Source organism: Tenrec ecaudatus, chromosome 8 (genome assembly GCF_050624435.1).
Source record: "Tenrec ecaudatus isolate mTenEca1 chromosome 8, mTenEca1.hap1, whole genome shotgun sequence".
Taxonomy (NCBI): Eukaryota; Metazoa; Chordata; class Mammalia; order Afrosoricida; family Tenrecidae; genus Tenrec; species Tenrec ecaudatus.
Window position 1 is genome coordinate 140,821,614 of NC_134537.1, and position 19,051 is coordinate 140,840,664.

General features: G+C 54.9%; 1 protein-coding gene across 1 annotated transcript; it reads right to left on the minus strand.

Moving 5' to 3' along the window:
- Positions 1 to 5,358: 5,358 nt before the first annotated feature.
- Positions 5,359 to 18,938, minus strand: CCT7 (chaperonin containing TCP1 subunit 7). The gene is made up of 12 exons (XM_075556947.1): positions 18,780 to 18,938; positions 13,382 to 13,535; positions 13,056 to 13,162; positions 12,375 to 12,500; positions 11,818 to 11,870; positions 11,204 to 11,375; positions 8,999 to 9,163; positions 8,374 to 8,562; positions 7,700 to 7,797; positions 7,014 to 7,146; positions 6,306 to 6,512; positions 5,359 to 5,695 (listed from the first exon to the last, which is right to left on the minus strand). Exons 1-12 carry the CDS (start codon positions 18,783 to 18,785, stop codon positions 5,474 to 5,476), a joined length of 1,632 nt encoding a protein of 543 aa, XP_075413062.1. The 5' UTR covers positions 18,786 to 18,938; the 3' UTR covers positions 5,359 to 5,473.
- Positions 18,939 to 19,051: the final 113 nt, after the last annotated feature.

The following is a 19,051-nucleotide window of genomic DNA, read 5'->3' on the forward strand; positions in this document are numbered from 1 at the left end:
AGGAGTCTAATGGTCCCCAAGGCTGTTTGGGAGGGAAGGCCAGTGCTCGGGAGTGGAAGAGACTGGGAGGAGAGGGGCATGGCTTGTTCCTGGCTAGCTAGCTTGGTTGAAGATGCTGGGCCAAGGAGAGGACTCTCCGCAGTGGACTTGCTCCCCTCCTCAGACCCTACTGGCCCCATGGGCTGAGGGCTGCCATGGGGTTTTCCTGTCGGGCTGAGCTGGGACTTCAAGCCAGAATGTGAACGGGGCTTCTCCCTGCTCCCTACATGGTTCCCAAAGGACCAGGCCCCAAAGACTCAGGTGTGCCCGATTACCCCTCTCAGAACTCCCACGACAGCTGCCAACCTTGATTCGGGAAGTTTTTCCAAACATCTAACCAACTGTCTTGGGGTTACCTTCTCTCCTATGCAGGACCGGCTCCTGGCCCTGGCCCCGGGCCCTCCTTTACCAGGTTTTCTCCGCCACAGCCTGGCGTGAACTTTGAGACGAGCCCTGAGTTCCCTTGCAATGTGTACCCCAGGGCGGGCACCCCACGGGCCTACCCGGCTGGCTCTGCTCTAGGGCTTGGTGTCATGTGCTCAGTGTGTCCTCTGGGGCTTGTGCCGTCCCTGGCCATCCGAAGACCCAGAGTGCCATGGTGTCATGCTGACAGTCTGTCTAGTTTGGCATGGTGGCTCTGTGGCGCTCCGCCTCTACCCCTGAGTCCCCAAGCAGCTGGGCCCATCAGCTCCCATCTCCCTAGCCTGCTCTCCAGGAGTCATGGGAAGGGCACAACCTTCATCTGCCCCACCCCCACCCCCCGGGGGCCTGGAAGAGGGGGCGGCTCATGGTGCCCCGTTGTTCTGCTGTATGTGTCTTGCCAGCTGCAGCTCCTGTAGCCCCTGATCCCTGTGTTCCCAGGACCAGAGGTGCTGCCTTTCAAGCTCTTGGACAAGCACAAAGGAGTGCCCATGTGGTCTGACAGTAGCTCCCCACCCCCACCCCCTAACCTCCATCCATCCAGACTGAGCAGTTTCTCACTGGAATGCCTAGCATTCACCCTGAGACAGCCAGGTGTTGGGGGATGGGAATGGGCAGTTAGTGGGAGATGGTAGTGTAGTTCCCTCGATCCCTCACTCCACTTGCAGCTGGTCAGTTTCACTGCACACCTGCCCTGGGGACTGACGGGCATGCGCCCTGACCTGCATGCATGCCCCAGCATTGGCAGCTTGGCAGTACCCCAACCCTAACAGCAACCTAATGCTATCCCTTGTCTCAGGGGAGACGAGTGCGAGCTTTTGCTGGCTTGCTAAGAGCCTCCACTATGCAGTTACTTCACGGGCAAGGGCTACAGGTCCCGGCTATCCCTAGAAGCTCCTCATCCTCCCCTCCCCTCCTCCCCCAGGTAGCCCTCTCTTCCATGTCTCAGCCCTAAGAGGCGAAGAGGACCAAGGTAGGAGTCACTTGTTCCTTCCACCTCTCCTTCCACATGGTCCAGCCCCAGCACCAGACTTGGGGTATATTTCCACGGGGCTTCAGGCTGCTTCCCCCAGGTCTGACCTGAAGCCAGGGAGAGGCTGTGCTCACAGCATCCCGGTGAGGGAGGGGCTGCCCCTGGGTGGGCCCTCGAGTGTGGGAGGAGCTGCAGATAGTGGAGCCAGCTCCTCAGGAACAGCTTCGGAAAAGGGTTCTTCCCAAGCTCTGTGGCCCCGAGCTTCAACCAGTCCCTTGCCTACGGGCCCTGCAGCCTGGTCGCACAGATTCGAGGCCCTATGTGGGGAGCTGCCCAGGCCCCAACTCCCCCCAAAGGCGCTAAGTGGAGGGAGACCTTCCCTGAGTGACTATTGGTGCCAAAGACCCAGTTCCCAGGGGACTTGGGGTAAAAGCAGGACAGGGTGAAGTGGGTGCAGGGCCTTAGTGCCCAGAGACATTCTCTGGGACCAGAGGAGTCTGCCCATCTGTCAGTCCGTGATGAGTGCCCTTCCCTCCCTGGGGGCCTTGTCCCCGGCCTGCGTTTCTGTATATAGCGCTGTGTACTGTTGTGTATGTGTGTATTTATTCCTGGTCAGGTGTGTGCATCTGCAGCCTTGCTTAAGGATAAGGTTGAGGATTGAGTGAAAGAATACTAGGGCAACCAGCCCTGGGGGATCCCTGCCCGATCAGGCAGGCCTCTGGCCACCAAGGCTCCAGGGAGGTTTGGCCTGAGTTAGGCTCCTCAGCCTCAATTCTTGCCCTGGAAGGGGCCTGTCTTCAGGCAGAGAAGCCCAAGGTCACCAAGGCCTGGCCTTGTGGATGGTGATGCTGGGCTTGGCTTTGGTGGGCACTGCTGTTGGAGACCTCAACTGTCCCCCAGGCCCTGCCTTCCCCACACAGCCAGGCGCTGAGAGGGGAGCTTTACCACTAAGCACATCACGCAGAGGGGTGGGTGGAGAGCTTTCTTGGTTTTATTTTTCTGTACATTTCTGAAGTGGTGCCTGTACCTCCAGCCCCCAGGGGGCCCTCCCTGGCCCCACTTCTCTGCCCTACCCAGGCATTGCCAGCCCAGCACTTTGTCCCAGTCACCCATAGATGCCCTTGCTGAATGTACCCGAGTGTATGTATTCAAAGGAGCTCGTGGGCATCCAAATTCATGGCTCTGTATCCAATAAAAGATGGTGAAGCTGGAGTATTATCCGACCCAGAGAAACTGAGGTGTGGCCACATCTGTCAGTCAGCCAAGGGGGCGGGGGGCCAGGAGAACTGAGTAACCAGGGGGCACCAGCAGGGTGAATGTACAACTGCAGAAGGGCTGCCCAAGGGCACCATCCTCCCAAGCCCTATCCACTCTCAATGTCTGTGACCAGGTAACAGGCCTCAGAGGTGTGGCTCCTTAGTGAGCCCCGTGGAAGAAGCAGTTGGTGTGACCTTTGCTGGGGCCCAAATCCTCGGGGCCTCTAGGGGCAGGCTCCAACCTGGGGGGAGACTACCTTTCCCAAGTTGTCAGACAAGGTCGCTATGGACTTGATTCCTCAGATCCTGAAGTACTTCAAGTGAAATCAGGAAAAAAGACAGTGCTTACTAGACTTAAGCTGCGGCACTGTCAGATGTGACTGAAGAGCCAGTGAGACTGACGCCCTGTCAGTTACTGCGTACAGCCAGGGGTGTGGGAATCTAGAGCCGCTCCTGCTCGCTGGGTCCCATCCAGCCGGGATCAGTCAACTTCAGAAACATCCTCCTTTAGAACCACTTCCACATTCTGGGCAGCTCTGATGGTTCACTTACTCTGGGCTGGCCACCAGGCCTACTGTTGAGTGGGGCGTTGGACTAGAGTCCCTGGGTGGTGCAAACAGGTCACCCACAAATATTAACCAAGAGATGCTTCAAAGGTAGGTCTGGCAAACTTCCATCTCCAAGACTGTGACCACGAACACACACCCTGTGGAGCAGGAGCGGGGGTGGTTTTGGTTTGTGCTGGAGCCACTGGGACTGAAGAACCAGGGGTTGGCAGTGTGAGTCCTTCAGTCACTCCTTGGGGAAACCAGGCAGCAGCTGTTGGCTTCTGACACACGACCTCTGGACTCTGTCCCGGGGCTGCTATGCGCCATCATCACTTTGATGGCAACAGGTCTCTGGCTCTGGGAAACACCCACGGTAAATCCTAACCAGGCTCTCAAATGTAAAGGGCAGGAAAGCAAGCTGTTGCAGAGGCACGATCACCAAGTGCCAAGTGCGCATCTGTCTCAGACACTGGAGACCTGCCGGCAATGGATGTCTTCAAAGTGCAGCAGGAAAAAAAAAAAAGCCACCAGAATTTCACACGCAGTGAAACCAATGAAGGCTACATTAGGGCATTCCCAGGCAAGAAGCCAAGTTGACAGCCACCAGATCACCTACCGACACACAAAGCCCCAGTGGGAGTGGAAAAAACTAAAAACAAAAAAAACCAAACTAAAAAGTAACCCAACCACAGACAAAAAACTCTAGAAAAACTGCATGGAAAAGAACCAATCAGGTACTCGGTAGTTTGAACTGTCCTTACTTTTTCACACCTGTCGAAAGCAGGTGCTCGTGGTCATAGGTGGTTGGAATGACCTGATGGGTGCTTTCAGCGCTCAGTCAGTTTCTAAGAGGTCACTAGTGTTCAGGCAGGGTGTGGTCTCCCTAAAACATCCCTCTCAGGGCCTTTGGCCTCAAGGTCTTGATAAAAAAAGGCAAAAACTGAGCCAAAAGAAGACAGGGTACAAGGTGATATAATGCTCACTCACCCGAACACGGAGAAACCATGAGAACAAAGCCTGGGGCCTCAAGACAGGCTCTCGGGCTGATGCTGAGTAAGACGGCGTCAAAGGGAAGGGGTGACCCAGCCCCAGGAAACTGGTGTCGCAGTAGAAAAGCCTGCCTCTAAGGTGCCTCAGCAATGGGTCTTTGTGTGGCTTCAGAGATGGACCCAGCAGCCCCGGGGCCACCCCTGCTGTGGAGTCCAGAGCTGTGGAGTCCACCCCTGCTGTGGAGTCCACAAGCCCATGCACCATCGATGGATCGACATCACGAACACAAGACACACTGCATTTTCTGGGAACAAAGTCTATTCCTCACACACTGGCTACCCAGGTGGATTTAAACAAGCGACAGCTGGTCAACGGCTCCAGCGGCAATGGTTAAGCTAGCCGGTTCCTGGTGTGCTGCCAACAGACCTCCACAGTGTTACTAGGATGCAAAATGAGTCTAGAAAACACTGACGGCGCTTCCCCAACCGTGTAAAGTGCCAGTGCCACCTGAAAAGGATCTGGGGCAGACCAGTCCTTGGAAAAGGACAGCACACAAGGCGGCCCCAAGGAGATGGATGGGCACATGGCTGCCCCAACGGGCTCAGGCGTACCATCTGTGAAGACAGGGCAGGACCAGGCACTTCCGTTCTGTGGTACATACCAAGAGTCACAACCAACTCATTGGCACCTGACGGAATTGCCCGAAAGAGCGTGAGATGATGGCAACATATTCCTCATGAGTGTCTCCTAACAGCCCACCGCTGAAGCGCTGCCTGTCGACAGAACGCAGCTACTGATGACAGAAGTTGGGGGCAAGGTCAGAAGAGAGTCCTACAGGAAACTGCAGAAAAGTAAGGCGATCCTATACAATTATTTTATTATGTTAGTAAAATTGCTTGCTTGGTTCCTATTTAAAAACAAACTACTCAGCTACCTCTGGGACTAAGACCGCAAGCAGCCGGGCCACTGGAGGAGAGCCCACCCCTGGGTGAAGCACCAACAGCTTTGCTCACTGGCCTCTAGCTCCCCAAACCCAGCCCCAAGTCAGCCTGCCCTCTGCTGGCTGCCGCCTGAGTGTGTGCACAGCTGGGATTCCCAACAGACAGTAATGAGTCAGTCTACTGTCTCCAAATAATTTGTAAAGATAACACCAGACCTTAAGTTTATTTAAATAACTCCCAGTGAGCACAGAGAGGGCCAATCACTACCTTCCAGCCAGCTGTCACAATCGAGTGCTGAGCAGGCTCTCAATGGGGTCGGCCCCGGCCCCGGCCTCGGCCCCCGGGGGGTGGAGCGTCCACAGTGGAGCGAGGGTTCTTGATGGTTTCGTCTACAGACACGATGAGGCACGCGGCCTCCGAGGCTGCCGTCAGGGCATTGACGCGCACCATCGCGGGCTCCCACACGAAGGCCTCGAAGTTGTCCGCAATGTCCTCGTTGTTGATGTCCACCCCGTACCACATGCCTCCCTGAAAGTGGAGGAAGCAATCAGAAGATAGCTCTAATGAACTACTGCTCCCAGAGTTCATCTTGCTCTCTTGGACATGTTAGGAATGCCCAGCCCCAACAGTGCTGCCCCAGCCTGACTCCCTGCGGGCACCACAGTAGGAGCTGCCTGTGCCCCAAGCCCACCCACACCAGCGCCCTGGGGCCTCTCCAGGCAGGTGGTTGTGTCTGGGAAGTGACAGCTTAGGCTACCTCTGCTACGCTCATCATGGTTCTCGGAGAAAACACCATCACCTTTTCAAAGCACTTCCACTACCTACCTTGACCCTAACCAGCCCACAGCTCCACCTAGCCCACGTTTTGAGGACAGGACACTGAAACACAGCAGCACTGCACTGACTTGCTTAAATCCCTCCGCACAAGTCGGAACATGGCAGCGCTAACCACTCAATGGGCGTACCGCATCAGGACAGCCCTGGCCCTCACAGGCACAGCGCGTGGGTTCTGGGTTCAGTTCCGGCTCTGTCTCTGTCACTGGGGCCAAGCACACTCCGTCTTGGACAGCACGGAGCACATTGGGCGGGACCCAACTGCACCCACCCAAGCCCCACGCCTTAAAGAGGAAAGATCCACCTGGGCATGCCGCGCGCGCAGCTTGTTGAGGATGTTGGTGGCATCGAAGCCCGCGTTGTCGCACAGCTGGCGTGGGATGATCTCCAAGGCCTTGGCATAGGCCCCGATCAGCAGCTGCTGCTTCCCGGGGATGGTCCTGGAGTAATCCCGAAGGTACTTGGAGAGCTCCATCTCAATGGCCCCACCGCCAGCCACCACCGAATCGTTCTGCAGAGACCAGACCCACAGCTTAATGCCCCCGGTCAAGGCCTGGCCGTACTCACACTGTACTAGCCCAGAAAGAGGGTTCTTCATTCGGTTCCCAATTCTGACCCCAGGGAACCCAGACAAGGTCCCTGCTCATCAACACTGTCCCAAGTTCAAGGCATAAAGTCCACTCTGACTCACAGCGACCCTGGACAGAGTAGAACTGCCCTGGAGGCTTCTGAGACTCATTCTTTACAAGAGTAGTGAGAGCCCTGCCTTTTTCCCAAGGAGCAACTCGAGCCGCCCAACATGTCACCACTACTCCACCAGGGTCCCAGCACGTCCCCACCTCAGCCCAGTCGACTCCATGGCTTTCAGACCATCTGCACAGTCCTGGGGCTTGGCTGGCCTTATCAGTGCCAGTCTGTGCGCAACCAGCCCCACCCTGCGGGCAGGGTGGCACGGCTGCTTCTCAGACCGAGGTAGGTCACACAGTTACCCTCTACACCACCAGCCTGGTACCTTGATGGCGCGCCTGACAATCATGATGGCGTCGTGCAGGGACCGCTCTGTCTCCTCCATAAACTGCTCAGCACCGCCGCGGAGGATGATCGTGCAGGTCTTGGCCTTCGGGCAGCCCGTGAAGAAATTGTACCTACAGCCACCCAGGGTCAAACCCACACGTGAACTCTACATCACCAGCCTGCTGGGCTGATCCGTGCCAAGCCTTCCTGCCACTCAGCTCTCCTCACTAGGGCCCCCGACCCCCCTGTACAGACAACTTCGTAGCGAGTCTGAGTTTGTCTCACAAAGACATAAAAGATCATGGAAACCAGACCTGACTCAACCACTACTCGAAATCTTTTTTTTTTTTTTGGGGGGGGGGGCGCGCACAATTAGTTGTCATGGAAATGTGACTTTACTTCTCCTTCCCTTCCATCCCACACAGCTCAGCAGACTCAAGAGTGACAAGACAGTCTCTGTCGCCACCCCTGTAGGAGGAGCTTCTTTTTAAGAAGAAAAATAATCTTAAGTTTCTCAACGGGGGAAAAAGATTGTGTAGTCTGATTAGAGACTAAACGAACCCTGATTTTTTCTTCCTGAAATGCATGCTGTGACACCCCCAGAATGTGGCAGAAACCAGCCTCGGGCTCTACAGGGAGGACGCAGGAAACCTGAGCCACCAGGCACCCAAGACCCCGGCTCACCTCTCGCCTCCAATCTGGGTCTCCTCGAAGACCTGGCAGCTGCCCAGCACTTCTGCAGACAGAGCGTTCACACTGGTCTGGATGGAGCCTCCGCAGGCCTGAACAGCACAAGACAGGCAAAGGGCCCAGCAGTGAGGCGTTCCAGCAGGGCCAGAGTGCGCTCCCCACGCCCTAGCCTGAAAGGCTGCTCCCATGCCCTCTGCCATGGCACTGTGCTCTCCCTTCAGCCCCAGGCGATCCTCCTTACAGCCCCCTGCCCAAAGAACAGGAAACAAAAGAAAACGGCAAAGCATGTAGGGCAGACTAGTCAAGTGGAAGGGGGCCCCCGGCACTTCCTTGCTGCCCCCTGCAGTGGAGGGCTTTGGGCCAGGAGGACTGCTCAAGCCGCAAGAAGGAAAGAAAGACTTCGATGAGCTGGAAGCATCAGTACTTGGGCTTGAACAGCATGACTGCCAGGCTCCTGCAATGACCAGACCCAGCAGCCATCTTCTTCCCATTAGACCAACCACATGGCACCTAGCACGCCACAGAAAGGGAAATGCTTCAGGGCCGGAAAAACGAAGAGCGGAGGGGGTGGAGCTGAAGTCAAATGCCAACCTGACCATGGCCTCTATCACCCCAGAGGCAAGGGGCGGCCCTCAAGGCCCGGAAGTCTCCTGTGTAAGCTTCCTTACCATCATTGTTCTCTTCAGATCCTCTTCGGGCACTCGGCCAGCACAGAACATGTCCCGGTCAGCAAAGTACTGGGTGGCCACATCCCCGATAGGGAGTTTGGACAAGACGACTTTGGCTCCGGAACGATGGATCTTCTCCAACTTGTCATAAAGAATGTTCCACTCAGCATCAACAATTGCCTGGTAATCCTGCAGAGAGACCCAGAGACGGGTGAGGGCCCAGCAGCTATGGCAGGTGAATCTAGCACACTGAGCATTAGCCAGGGTAACACAACAGCCCTTTCTTGGGCTAAGCCAACAAAGAAGCCCTGTGAGATCACTTCGGAAGCACCGCGAAGCTCCAGACCCTAAGAGGAGCATGTGCTCAGGGCTGGGAGGCCTCCAGGGGCTGGAGCGCAGCGAGGAGGACTGGCCTCCCTGAGACGACACTGGGGACACGGATCTTAGGAGCATCTGAGTGACACTCAGCTGAGTGGCCCTGCTGGCTGGAAAAGGCTCTCACGACTGCCCTCCCTGGGCCAGGCAGCACCTTTCAAGCTGGCCTTCCCCGTCCACCTTTCCTCAGGTGACTCAGGCAGGACAGAGTGAGAAGAGGGCTCACCAGAGTGCTCGAGATCGGGCCTACCTCCACTGTGTGCACTCGGACCTCGGCGTTGTCCTTCTCGGCTTTCAGCTCCAGCTCCACGTTCAGCAGGGCAATCTTGGGGTTACTGTACTTTTTGGGCTGCATTTCAAACCCGGCGTAGGAGAACGTCTTCTTGAACGCGACGCCAGCGACCAGCCGGGACTCCTGTTTGAGAAAACACATGGAGAGAAGCCGGCCTAGCACCGAGGCGACTATCCATGTCTTCACTCATTACTGTCACCAGGTGCTTCATTACCATAAAGCGGGGGGGGGGGGGGAGGGCGGGTGTCAAAGACAAAAAATAACCCGTTTTCGGAAAGAAACTCATTCTGTATACAGACACTAGGTGTGGTACTGGCCTGTGTGAGCTGTCCTGGCTCTCCAGGTCTCAGCCCTGGTTCCCTAACAGAGCTTCCTGAGTGTCCCCTCCAGAGCAAGACACCCCAGACAGCATGCTGCACTTCCGGCGGAGAACTCATTTCAAATCGTGGGACCCTTCGATGAGCAAGTCATCCCCTAACTATGTAAAAACAATAGTGGAGTCAATGGCCTGGAGGCTCATCTGGAATCAAACCTCAATACACCCCCCACATCCCCCTTTGTGGCATCATTCAGACCCAAGGCGTCCTGAAGAGGGCAGGGGGAGGCCCGGGCTGCATCATGACGGAGGAGCCGGCACCCCCAATCAAGCAGAACACAGGAAGGAAGGGGGGCTCCCAAGAGGTGAGAAGTAGCATTATGGGATCACGGAATGAGACAATTTGCAATCGCTGCCATGGGGCAGGCAGCACGGAGGGAGGAGAGGCGGTGGGCATTCGGGAGCCAGGTGAGGACAGTGTCACAGGCTCTGCTAAGGTTCACTCATCTCTTGTGGGCAAGAGGGAACCACAGGGCAGTGTCACATGGGGAGGAAGTTGGGGGACATCACCATGCAACAGGAAGCAGATGAGGCTGCGGGACAAAGGCTAAAGGAAGAAGACCACTGTCCCGGAGGGTCTAGGAACCCACTGAGAGCGGAAACTGAGGGGACGGGCTGGTCCCTGTGAGAAGTCATTCAAACAGTCTGCCAGGATGATGCTAAATTTCTGATCGCAGGGACTCTAACTGACGGAGACACCACTGTGACTGCGCTGCAGAAGACGAGAAGGTCCAGGGACAAGCGGACAAGGTGGGTTCAGTAGCAGGAAGTGCAGGCATGTGAGGCTCAATGGGGGAGGTGAGGGTTAAAGATGTGGATTAAGAGGTCCTCATGAATCCAGAGAGTAAGTCAATAACCACTGCCACCTGTTACTGAATTCTGACCATCAGGATCTTAGCGTCTGGATGGAGTTCGTGGATGTGGGAAAGTCTAAAGAAAACCCAGCGAGGGCTGAAGCCCCGGCTTTCTCTCCAGATGTGTTCTGATGTCTGGTTTGGTGAATGCCAACCTCTCAAAGGATCCTGGGAGTAGGGAGGCCTGGGAGAAGGAGACCCGTTCCTAAAGCAATAAGTGCAGAGAACAAGCTCAACGAGCCACACGGTAGAACGTATTTAAGAAACCAGTGGCTCCAGTGGCCAAAGCTGAGGGGGTGGCGGAGATGGATCTCGATTCTACACCACGAGCAGCTCCGTGCCCCGGGCCTGACTGTGCGTGCCCAGGCAGGAGGAAGCAGGGAGGGAGAGTGAGAATGTACTTTGGGAAGAAACAAACAAAAACTAAGGGATTGGCCTTAGTTCAAGCTAATCTCCCTCTGCCCTCTTCCCAGGCTGAGGTCATGGGGAGGAGTGGGTCCCGTGGGGCGGCAGGGCAAACGGGGAGCCCAAGAAGGGCAAAGACAGCATGCGGCACCACTTTCCCAATCTCCAGGGCAGTTTCTAGACAGGAACGACTTGTCATGAAACGGAGGCGTTACAGTGGCACTGTCCAATAGAGCAGCCGTGACAGTTGTTCCCTTTACAAGTCATTCCCCAGTCACACTAGTCGCGCTTCCAGTTGTCAATGACGATAGGTGGGCAGTGGCTACAATGGCGAGGGCAGCCACCGCCGAACAACACAGAACCAGAAGGATGGCTCGGAGAACCGCAGTGATGTACACGTACATTTACAAACGGGCAGAGCGAATCGGGAAGCTAGCCCACAAACAGATGAAGTGGCTGCCCCTGGGCAGGATGGCTGTAGGACAGACTGACTGGCTTCAGAGCCTACTGGGAGCTGCAGCGGCTTACCTCCAGGGCTCCGCCTTGTACTTTCTTGATGCCAATCATCTTGAGCTGCAGCAGGTCATCGAGCATCATCACGGCATCAACCACCATCTTCGCGAAGAAGGCTTTCTGCTGGGAGATCAGCTTGGAGCTCAGCGCGGTCCTGGCACACTTCTCCAGCAGCTTCCTCTGCTCCCTGGACACAGGGCAGGGCTTGCGTCAGGCCCCATGCAGAGGCACTTCCCCAAGTCCACTTTCTGCTTGTCAGAGCCCCGTGGCGCAGGGGGTCCCTGCCGCGCTGCTTGCTGCCAGGGCAGCAGTGTGAAGCCTGGCAGACAGGCGTCTGACCCTGGAGCTAGTCTGAGACTCACAGGGTCCACAGGGTTGCTAAGAGCCAGGATGGACTGGATGGCAGGGAGTTTGGGTTGTGAGGGCAGATTACTAGCCAGATGGCCCCTGTGGGTCAAAGGCCTCACATGTGACAACCTTTGAACGACTGTCACTGCTTCTTTGTGCTATAAAGGCCGGGGCAGTTGAGGGTCAGGCAAGGCCCATGTAGTGGTGTGGTCACACCCAGCTTCCGCGTGCAGTGTGGCCACAGGAAGTCAAGGCTCTGACAAAGCCCACTGCAGACTTACACTTTATCTTCTCTCTTCACGGTCACGGCGATTTCTTTGATCTTGCTAACTGCCTGCCAAAACAGAAGCCAGGTGAGTCTTTCCTGCTAAAGGTGAGGCGGGACCCCGTCTCTTGCTAGCCCCTCTGTCGACTCCCTCCCAGGCAGTGTCTCTCCTCCACAGCTGCAAAATGTCGGGGGGTCTTGTAGCTGCACAGGAGTCTATAAAGCCCTGCAGTTTACAAAGTCCCCAAATTAGAAACAGCACAGTCATCTGCGTTTTGAGGACTGGGCCTGCAGGCAGCGGATACAACTTGAGTGGAAACAAAACCAGGACAGTGACAGGAGAGAAGCCCAGACTCCAGTCTAACTGAAAGCAGCAGGGCCACTTCAAGACCAGTGCACTTTATGCTCATCAAAGGACTCCTCTTGGAGGGTCTCATTTTACTGTCTGCCCCCTGCGGAGGTGACAGCAGAGGGAGAAGGTTAAAGCGGAGAGGTAGTCAGTGCCTTGCTCTGGGTCACAGAACAAAGAACAGAATGGCGGACCAAAGGAAGCTAGGTCCACAACTCCCGTACCAATTGGGTGGCGGTGCGGAAAGCTCGGATGATGATCTGGGGGTGCAAACCTTCCTCCACATACGGTTTCACCTGCTTGAGAAACTCCGCAGCCAGGAGGGTCACTGAGGTGGTGCCATCGCCAACCTGGATAAGAATGGCAGCAAACACATGCCCTTGAGGGTTAGGGAATACTCCGTTGCCCAGTACTCCATGGGGGCCAGCTACCATCTGAGCCAGCCCATTTTAATGGGTGTTGAGGTTATTTTGCAAACAGGTCTTCACAACAAGTGGGAGCAAGGTGATGGTAGAGATAACCGCGTCTAATGGTCCTGGCCCACAAAGGCCCGGCTCATCTCCACCCAGGCCTGATGTGGACACCCAGACTGTCTCAGCAGAGGAAAATGAACTGAGCGCGAGTTCATGACGTGTGAGGCACTCTGCTGTTCGAACCACCCGTGTTGTTGATGCTCCCAACAGGAGAGACTGTGCAGGAGGTGCAGCTGCTCACCTCATGCAGTGCTCACCTCTATGTTAATGAAAAGGGGAAGAAACCGGGAATTCCTTCTGAATTTTTCTAAGCACATATTCCTTGGACAGTTATACTTTTAGATACAGGAGAGCAACATTTGAGCAAAAAACGAAGGAGCTAGTGGGCTCATGCCCCAGCCTTCACTGCACACGTGCACTTGCGCCTCCTACCTCAGCATCTTGGGACTTGGCAATGTCCACTAGCGTCTTTGCTGCAGGATGCACGACATCGAGGAGTTTCAAAATCGTGGCTCCATCATTCGAAATTGTTGCTTTGCCTTCAAAGAAACAAACGTCAAGTCACCATTTTAAAGTCCTTTCTTCAGATCTGCCTTCCAGTTGGACCTTGAGGTTTGCAGTCCAACACTTCCCCAAAAGTGTACCACTGCAGCCAGGAAACGCACAGAAGCAAACAGTTCAGCGGTAGCGAGCCTACAAAGGGGATCACCAACCTCCTCCGGCCTTGACTCCTCCCCGCAGGAGGCCCCATCACTCACCTCGCCCATCCACGATGAGCTTGTCCATGCCCCGCGGGCCCAGGGTGGTCCGCACAGCCTCGGCGATCACCTGGCAGGCGCTGATGTTACTCACAAGCTGGGGGATGCCCTGTGAGCTATCTGTCCCCTCTTTCAACAGGATAACTGGGGTGGGCTGGAGGAGGAGAAAGAATAACCAGTGCCTTGTAAAGGGCTTGAGTTTCACAGAATTCAAGGTTTTTTTAAAAAACACACTCCCCATGCTCCACCATATTCATTTCCCAACCAACAGCCCCCTGCAGCTGTGGCAGGAAGGAAATGGTTCGACAGGCACTGATCGACCAATGTCTCCTCACTGAATGGGGAGGTCCCAGAACACTTGGCAACAGGCAGAGGTGTGAGCATACACCAGCAGCCAAAACACCACTTCAAAATCAAAGGGGCACTTGCCTGTCTTGCAAAGTTCTCAAGTGAAAAGGGACCACAAGGGGAAGCAGCCCTGATCTGGACTAAGAGAACAAATTACGACTGTCACCTGCTCCCCAGCGCCCAAGTAAACTGAGCAGCCTGGGTGCTAGGCCTGTGGGGCTTAATTTGCATACCTGCTTCAGAGACTCTGGGAACACAGGGAAGAGCTGCTGGCGGCTGGGGGCCTGAGCTTTGGGGGCTTTGCTCCCATGACCATTCTTCACGCCATGCCTAAGTCTTTAGAGACAAGTCCAGGGCTCCCAACACATTTTTATATGTGTGTGAACCAGAACGTAGTAGGATAAATATTATTTTGAAACTTTTGTAAGTCTCTGTTGTCAGTAGACTGATTTTGTCTGTCTTTGCAGTACCCCCAAACAATGGTGAAAGCTGCCGTCCTCGCTACTCTGAGGGGTACTCTCCAGGGCTGGGCAGGGCTGCTTCAACCTAGTAACTCACTGCCTCGAGAGGACCCCACAGGGCAGAGTGCAGCCGCCCCATCTTTGTCCTGCTGAGTGGCTAGTGTTTCCAACTACCTTGCTGGCAGCCCACCAAGTAAATCCACCACACCACCAGGGCTCCTACCTGGTCAGCTGGGAGGGGCCCCGCTGACAAGCAGCTCACAGAGGGGTAGTTCAGGGAGGAGTTTAGATTTGTTGTTACCATGAAGGAAATGTCCAGGAAAGACTTTGAGCAGAGGAATGAGCCTGGTCTGTGGTTAAAAACAACTGACACAGCACAGGAGCTTAGAAGGCAAGTGAGACAAGGTAGAATACACGACACACCTTTTTTTACTAGAAGGACGGCCATGTGCTCTAGAGTAAGAGACCGAGGACAAGGAGGGGTGGGCACTCTGAACTACTACTTCTTCTTATTTTACAAGTTTATTAACACATGTACTTAAAATGCAATTTATGAAATGCTTCATCTGCTCATTTAGGAGCCCAAGGTGATAGTGGGCAAGCTGCTCCCTCGCTACACCAACAGAGCAAGACTAAGGCCCTCCCTCCCATGCCCTTCACTTCAGTCACCCAAGGGGCTCCCTCCCAGCCCTGGGACATGACCAGGAAGGCTGGAAGTAGGCCCACCAGCCCATCCCTGAGCAGGGTATCCCCACATGAGGCAGTGTCGCTGGACGGGGCAGGTGGGCTCTGGAAGGGACTGATGGTAGCAGACAGGTGTTGCCTGCAGGTGGGGAGCACCCAGATTGAGTAGGCCAGTAAGGGCTGGTCACCAGGCCCGGACCCCCAGCTCCTTTGGTCAGAGGCTGACATCAGAGTAGTAGCTTATGGGAAGTGGTTCACTGGAAGGTCTGCGGCCTGGATCACTGTACTACTTGTTTTTGTTTTGCTTCAACTTTTTCCTAATGAATACACCATATGTTGCTCATTAAAGATTTCTAAAAAGAATGGCTGTCAGACCACCCCCTTAAACCTGGCGCCAGGCATAGCACTTTGGACACTTTTGGTTGGATGGAGTGTCCACTTGCGGGGGCAAGAAGAGCTCGGTGCCTCTGCCGGCATTCTTTCTTGCCCCTCAGCTGGCCCAGTGCTCGACACCTCCTGTCAAGAACCAACTTCACTGTCTCCCAGTCCTGGTAAGCTATTTCTTATGGCGCCTCCAGTGTTCTTGGGTGAGGTCAGCGCTGGCCTGGATAGATGATCACACTTTAAATAAGAAACCAACTTGAGACTCAATCCCTCCTTACCACCTCCAATGGGCTCTTGCCCCCACTCATCCAAGCAGCTGGCTTCTCCCCAGCTTTTTCCAGTTTGCTTCACCCCACCTTAAAGTTGCTGCAGGGTCGATCTCAACCCCTGGTGAGCCCATCTGAGCATGCAGGGTGCAGCTGCTCCCTGGGGTGTTCTAGGCTGGGGCTTTTCGAAAGCCCTGTCTTCTCCGGGGCCTCAGGGTAGGCTCGAACCATGAACCTTTCAGCTAGTCATCTCAACTCTTTGTCCCACTCAGGGCCTCCATTTGAAATGGAACCTGCCAATTTCCACCAGAGCCACTTTCCTAACACCAAGGCCAGCAATTCCCCAGAGCCCCAGGTTTCCCAAGGAGTTTCTCTGTCAGTGGCGAGCCCGAGAACCCGACCAGGCGATGCTGTGACTCTCTTCACTTAGCTTCGCATCCATCCATTGTAACCACAGAGGGCCCCCAAAGGGCAACGACAGTATCCACCACTTCTAAATGGCTGCTTTGGCCATCCATCGAGCAACATTCAGCAGGTTGGGGTGGGAACATTTCAGCTGTGACATGTTTTAGAGGGGCGTGTGTAGTGTAGTTCAGTGATAGATACAATTCTTGTCCAGGTTAAATTCCCGACGATGTACCAATTTGTCAGTGGAGACTTACCATGATGACAAACAGGTTTCAGCAGAACTTCCAACTCAAGGAAAACTAGGAAGAAAGGCCTGGCAATCTGCTCCCGAAAATCAACAACAGAAATGCTGTGGATCATAACCACGCTAAAAAACTTCAAGTCGATGCCGACTCACAGAGACCATACGGGAACCACCCCGGTGAGTTTCTGAGACGGCAACCACTCACCAGAGTAGAAAGTCCCACCTTTCTCCCATATGGATCATAACAAGCAGTTAAACCAACTGCGCACAAGGTCATCAGCAAGAGCCAGGGTCGACAACTAATACCATATACTAAAATTGCAAGCTCAGGGACATGAAAAAAGTACTGGTTTATTTCCGTGAAGAGCTGCGAGCATGGTTAATGCTAAATTCTTAGGTTAATACAAGGGCTGGGAAGCAGCTGGCTGCACACTACCCAAGGGCTTTCTGATTCAGAGTCGGAGGGTGACACGGGCCTGGGTTGCATTTTGTTCTGTTCTGACAGGGTTCTTGAGAGTTGGAAGTAACTGGACAGCATCAACAACAACAAAACGGCAGAGGGGTGACCCTGTGGAGAGGAAGCAGGGCCTGAAAGTCAAGCTGGATCGGCCCTTTCCTATGCATTCCCCAGGGCTCAGGGCGGTTCTGAAAAGCCCAGGGTCTGTCCTAAAGCTACTGTCTAACCCCCTTCCACTTTGACTTCTCCAGTAAAGGACCAGCAGAATGCAGCAATATGCCTAGAGTTTCATGAACGGCTCAGGAATTGTAGCTTACTGACCTTCCTGCTCATCTTCCGTGAGGACCTACCTTCATTACACCCGATGGTGCTTGAAAGGTGTTTCTATGCCGCGGTGTACTAATCACCACAAAGGCAAGGGGGTGACATCCTGTATAAGTTGTACAACACTCACAGGACTTCAGTTTTGTGGAACCCTCTTACTATTCTAAGGCCTCTAAAATATTCTAGGCTAGTGGTTTTCAACCTGTGGGTCGCGACCCCTTGGGGGGGGGAGGGTGTCGGATGACCCTTTCACAGGGGTCACCCAATTTATAACTAGAAAAATTACAGTTATGAAGTAACAACGAAAATAATTTCATGGTTGGGGGGTCACAACAACAGGAAGTGTATGAAAGGGTCTCAGCATTAGGAAGGTTGAGAACCACTGCTCTAGACCAGTGTGATGGTGGCAGGATTTCTGGCAGCCATAGCAGCAGGATGAAAGGCAGGGCAGAAGCAAGGAACTGCTCAATTAAAAAAAAAAATCGTCTGCTGAGTGCTTACTACATGCTAGGCCTGGCTCTAAGCACTTTATAATATATATAAATTCACCCATGTAATTCTATTAACAATGCACATTATTCATTGCTTTACCTTCTAGCTGACCGAGAACCAGAAATTAAGCAATATGCCTTATGTCACACAGCTGTTAAGTGGAAAAGCTGAGTTATCACCGGAGGCATTCAGTACTATTCCACCATGCAGCCTCTGTCCAGAAAGCGAAGGCTACTTCAGGGATAGTGGTAATTGTGAGGGAGGGCACTGGAGGCTCAAATCGGGGAATGGGTTTCAGATTAAACTAGATTCCTCCCATCTTGGGCACACACCCTAGACGCCCAGGGCGTGTGGCAGCGGAAGCCTGCAGACAAAGTACAGAGGGCCCTTCGGCGGAAAGATCGAAAAGGATGCGTGAACCGCCAGGTTCTCTGAATGTTACCAGCAAATGCCTTCTTCGGTGCTGACCCTGCTCAGACAGCACCTCGGTCGCCACTACCCAAGTCTGACACTATGGAAGGTACCTGCAGCTGCCAGCTGGAGAGACCTGGGGCGGGGTGCGGGTGGGAAGCTCCAGGATTCACTAGCTCCAGGTTCTAAGAACCTACTCCGGGCTCAGGGCCAACTAGAAAAGTACGGGTCACAACAGGAGATGCAGGCAGGGCAAGGGTCTGAGCCCGGGTCTGCTCGCGCTGTCCCATTTTGGCCGCGCGAGCCGAGCCCGGTACATTCAGAAGCCATTAAAGATGCACTCACTTGATAAATGGACGAATGCGCAAATGAATGAAAATGCGGGCGGATGCATCGGTTTCCACTTAAGCCGCCGCAGGTAGGCTGGGGTCAGTGACTGGCCCCACAGAGAAGCCCTGGGCTCAGCCCAACCTGAGGTCCTCGTGCTGCTTCTACTCGTTCTCGGAAGCGCACAGCGTCATTACACCCGGTAGCCTCAGGGGCGGCCGCCTCCTAGTCATGCCGCCGACCGCATTAAGTACGCCCAACCCGCACTCCTTCCACGTAGACCCCCGTGGTGGGAACCCCAAAATCGGGGTCTCCGATATGGGCTCGGGGTTCCGAAGCACCTGGGGACTTGTAGTCCCCAGCCGGCCCGACCGGACCCTTCCCTAGGGCCCCACGACGTCCTCGCCAACGGTCCCTGCTCCGTGCGCTGACCGAGCCAGGCCTCGATGGGCCGGGGTCGCCCACAAGCTGGGGTCGGGGTACAGACGAGGTCGGAGACAGGGAGGGCCCTATGGGAAGGGTCCCAGCTAGGCAGTGCCAGCCACGGCCTGGATGGCATCGGATGGCGACGGATGCGCGAGTCGCGACTCACCATCATTTTGATAGCTTATCTGGTGCACCGCTCTTCCTCTTCTCTCCTCTAGGTCCCGGTCCTCCAGTGATCCCACAATGCCCCGCGCCAGAGAAATCCCCAGAAGCTTTGCCCAGCCGTTATGCGGAGGAAACGGGCAGGTCACTTCCGGAACTCTATGGTTCAATACCACCGAGTCGGCAGAGGTAGAAGGGCCAGAGGCTGGGCCTCCGAGGGCGCTCTGGTTTCCGTAAGAACGGCTGTGGAACCGTCACTGGATTCTGGTCGTGTTA

Coding starts and splice junctions, on each gene's coding strand:
- CCT7 (XM_075556947.1), bottom strand. Junction 11,376..11,817: donor GTGAAGAGAGAAGATAAAGT/GTAAGTCTGCAG, acceptor CCCTGTGTCCAG/GGAGCAGAGGAAGCTGCTGG. Junction 7,798..8,373: donor ATCTGAAGAGAACAATGATG/GTAAGGAAGCTT, acceptor TGTGCTGTTCAG/GCCTGCGGAGGCTCCATCCA.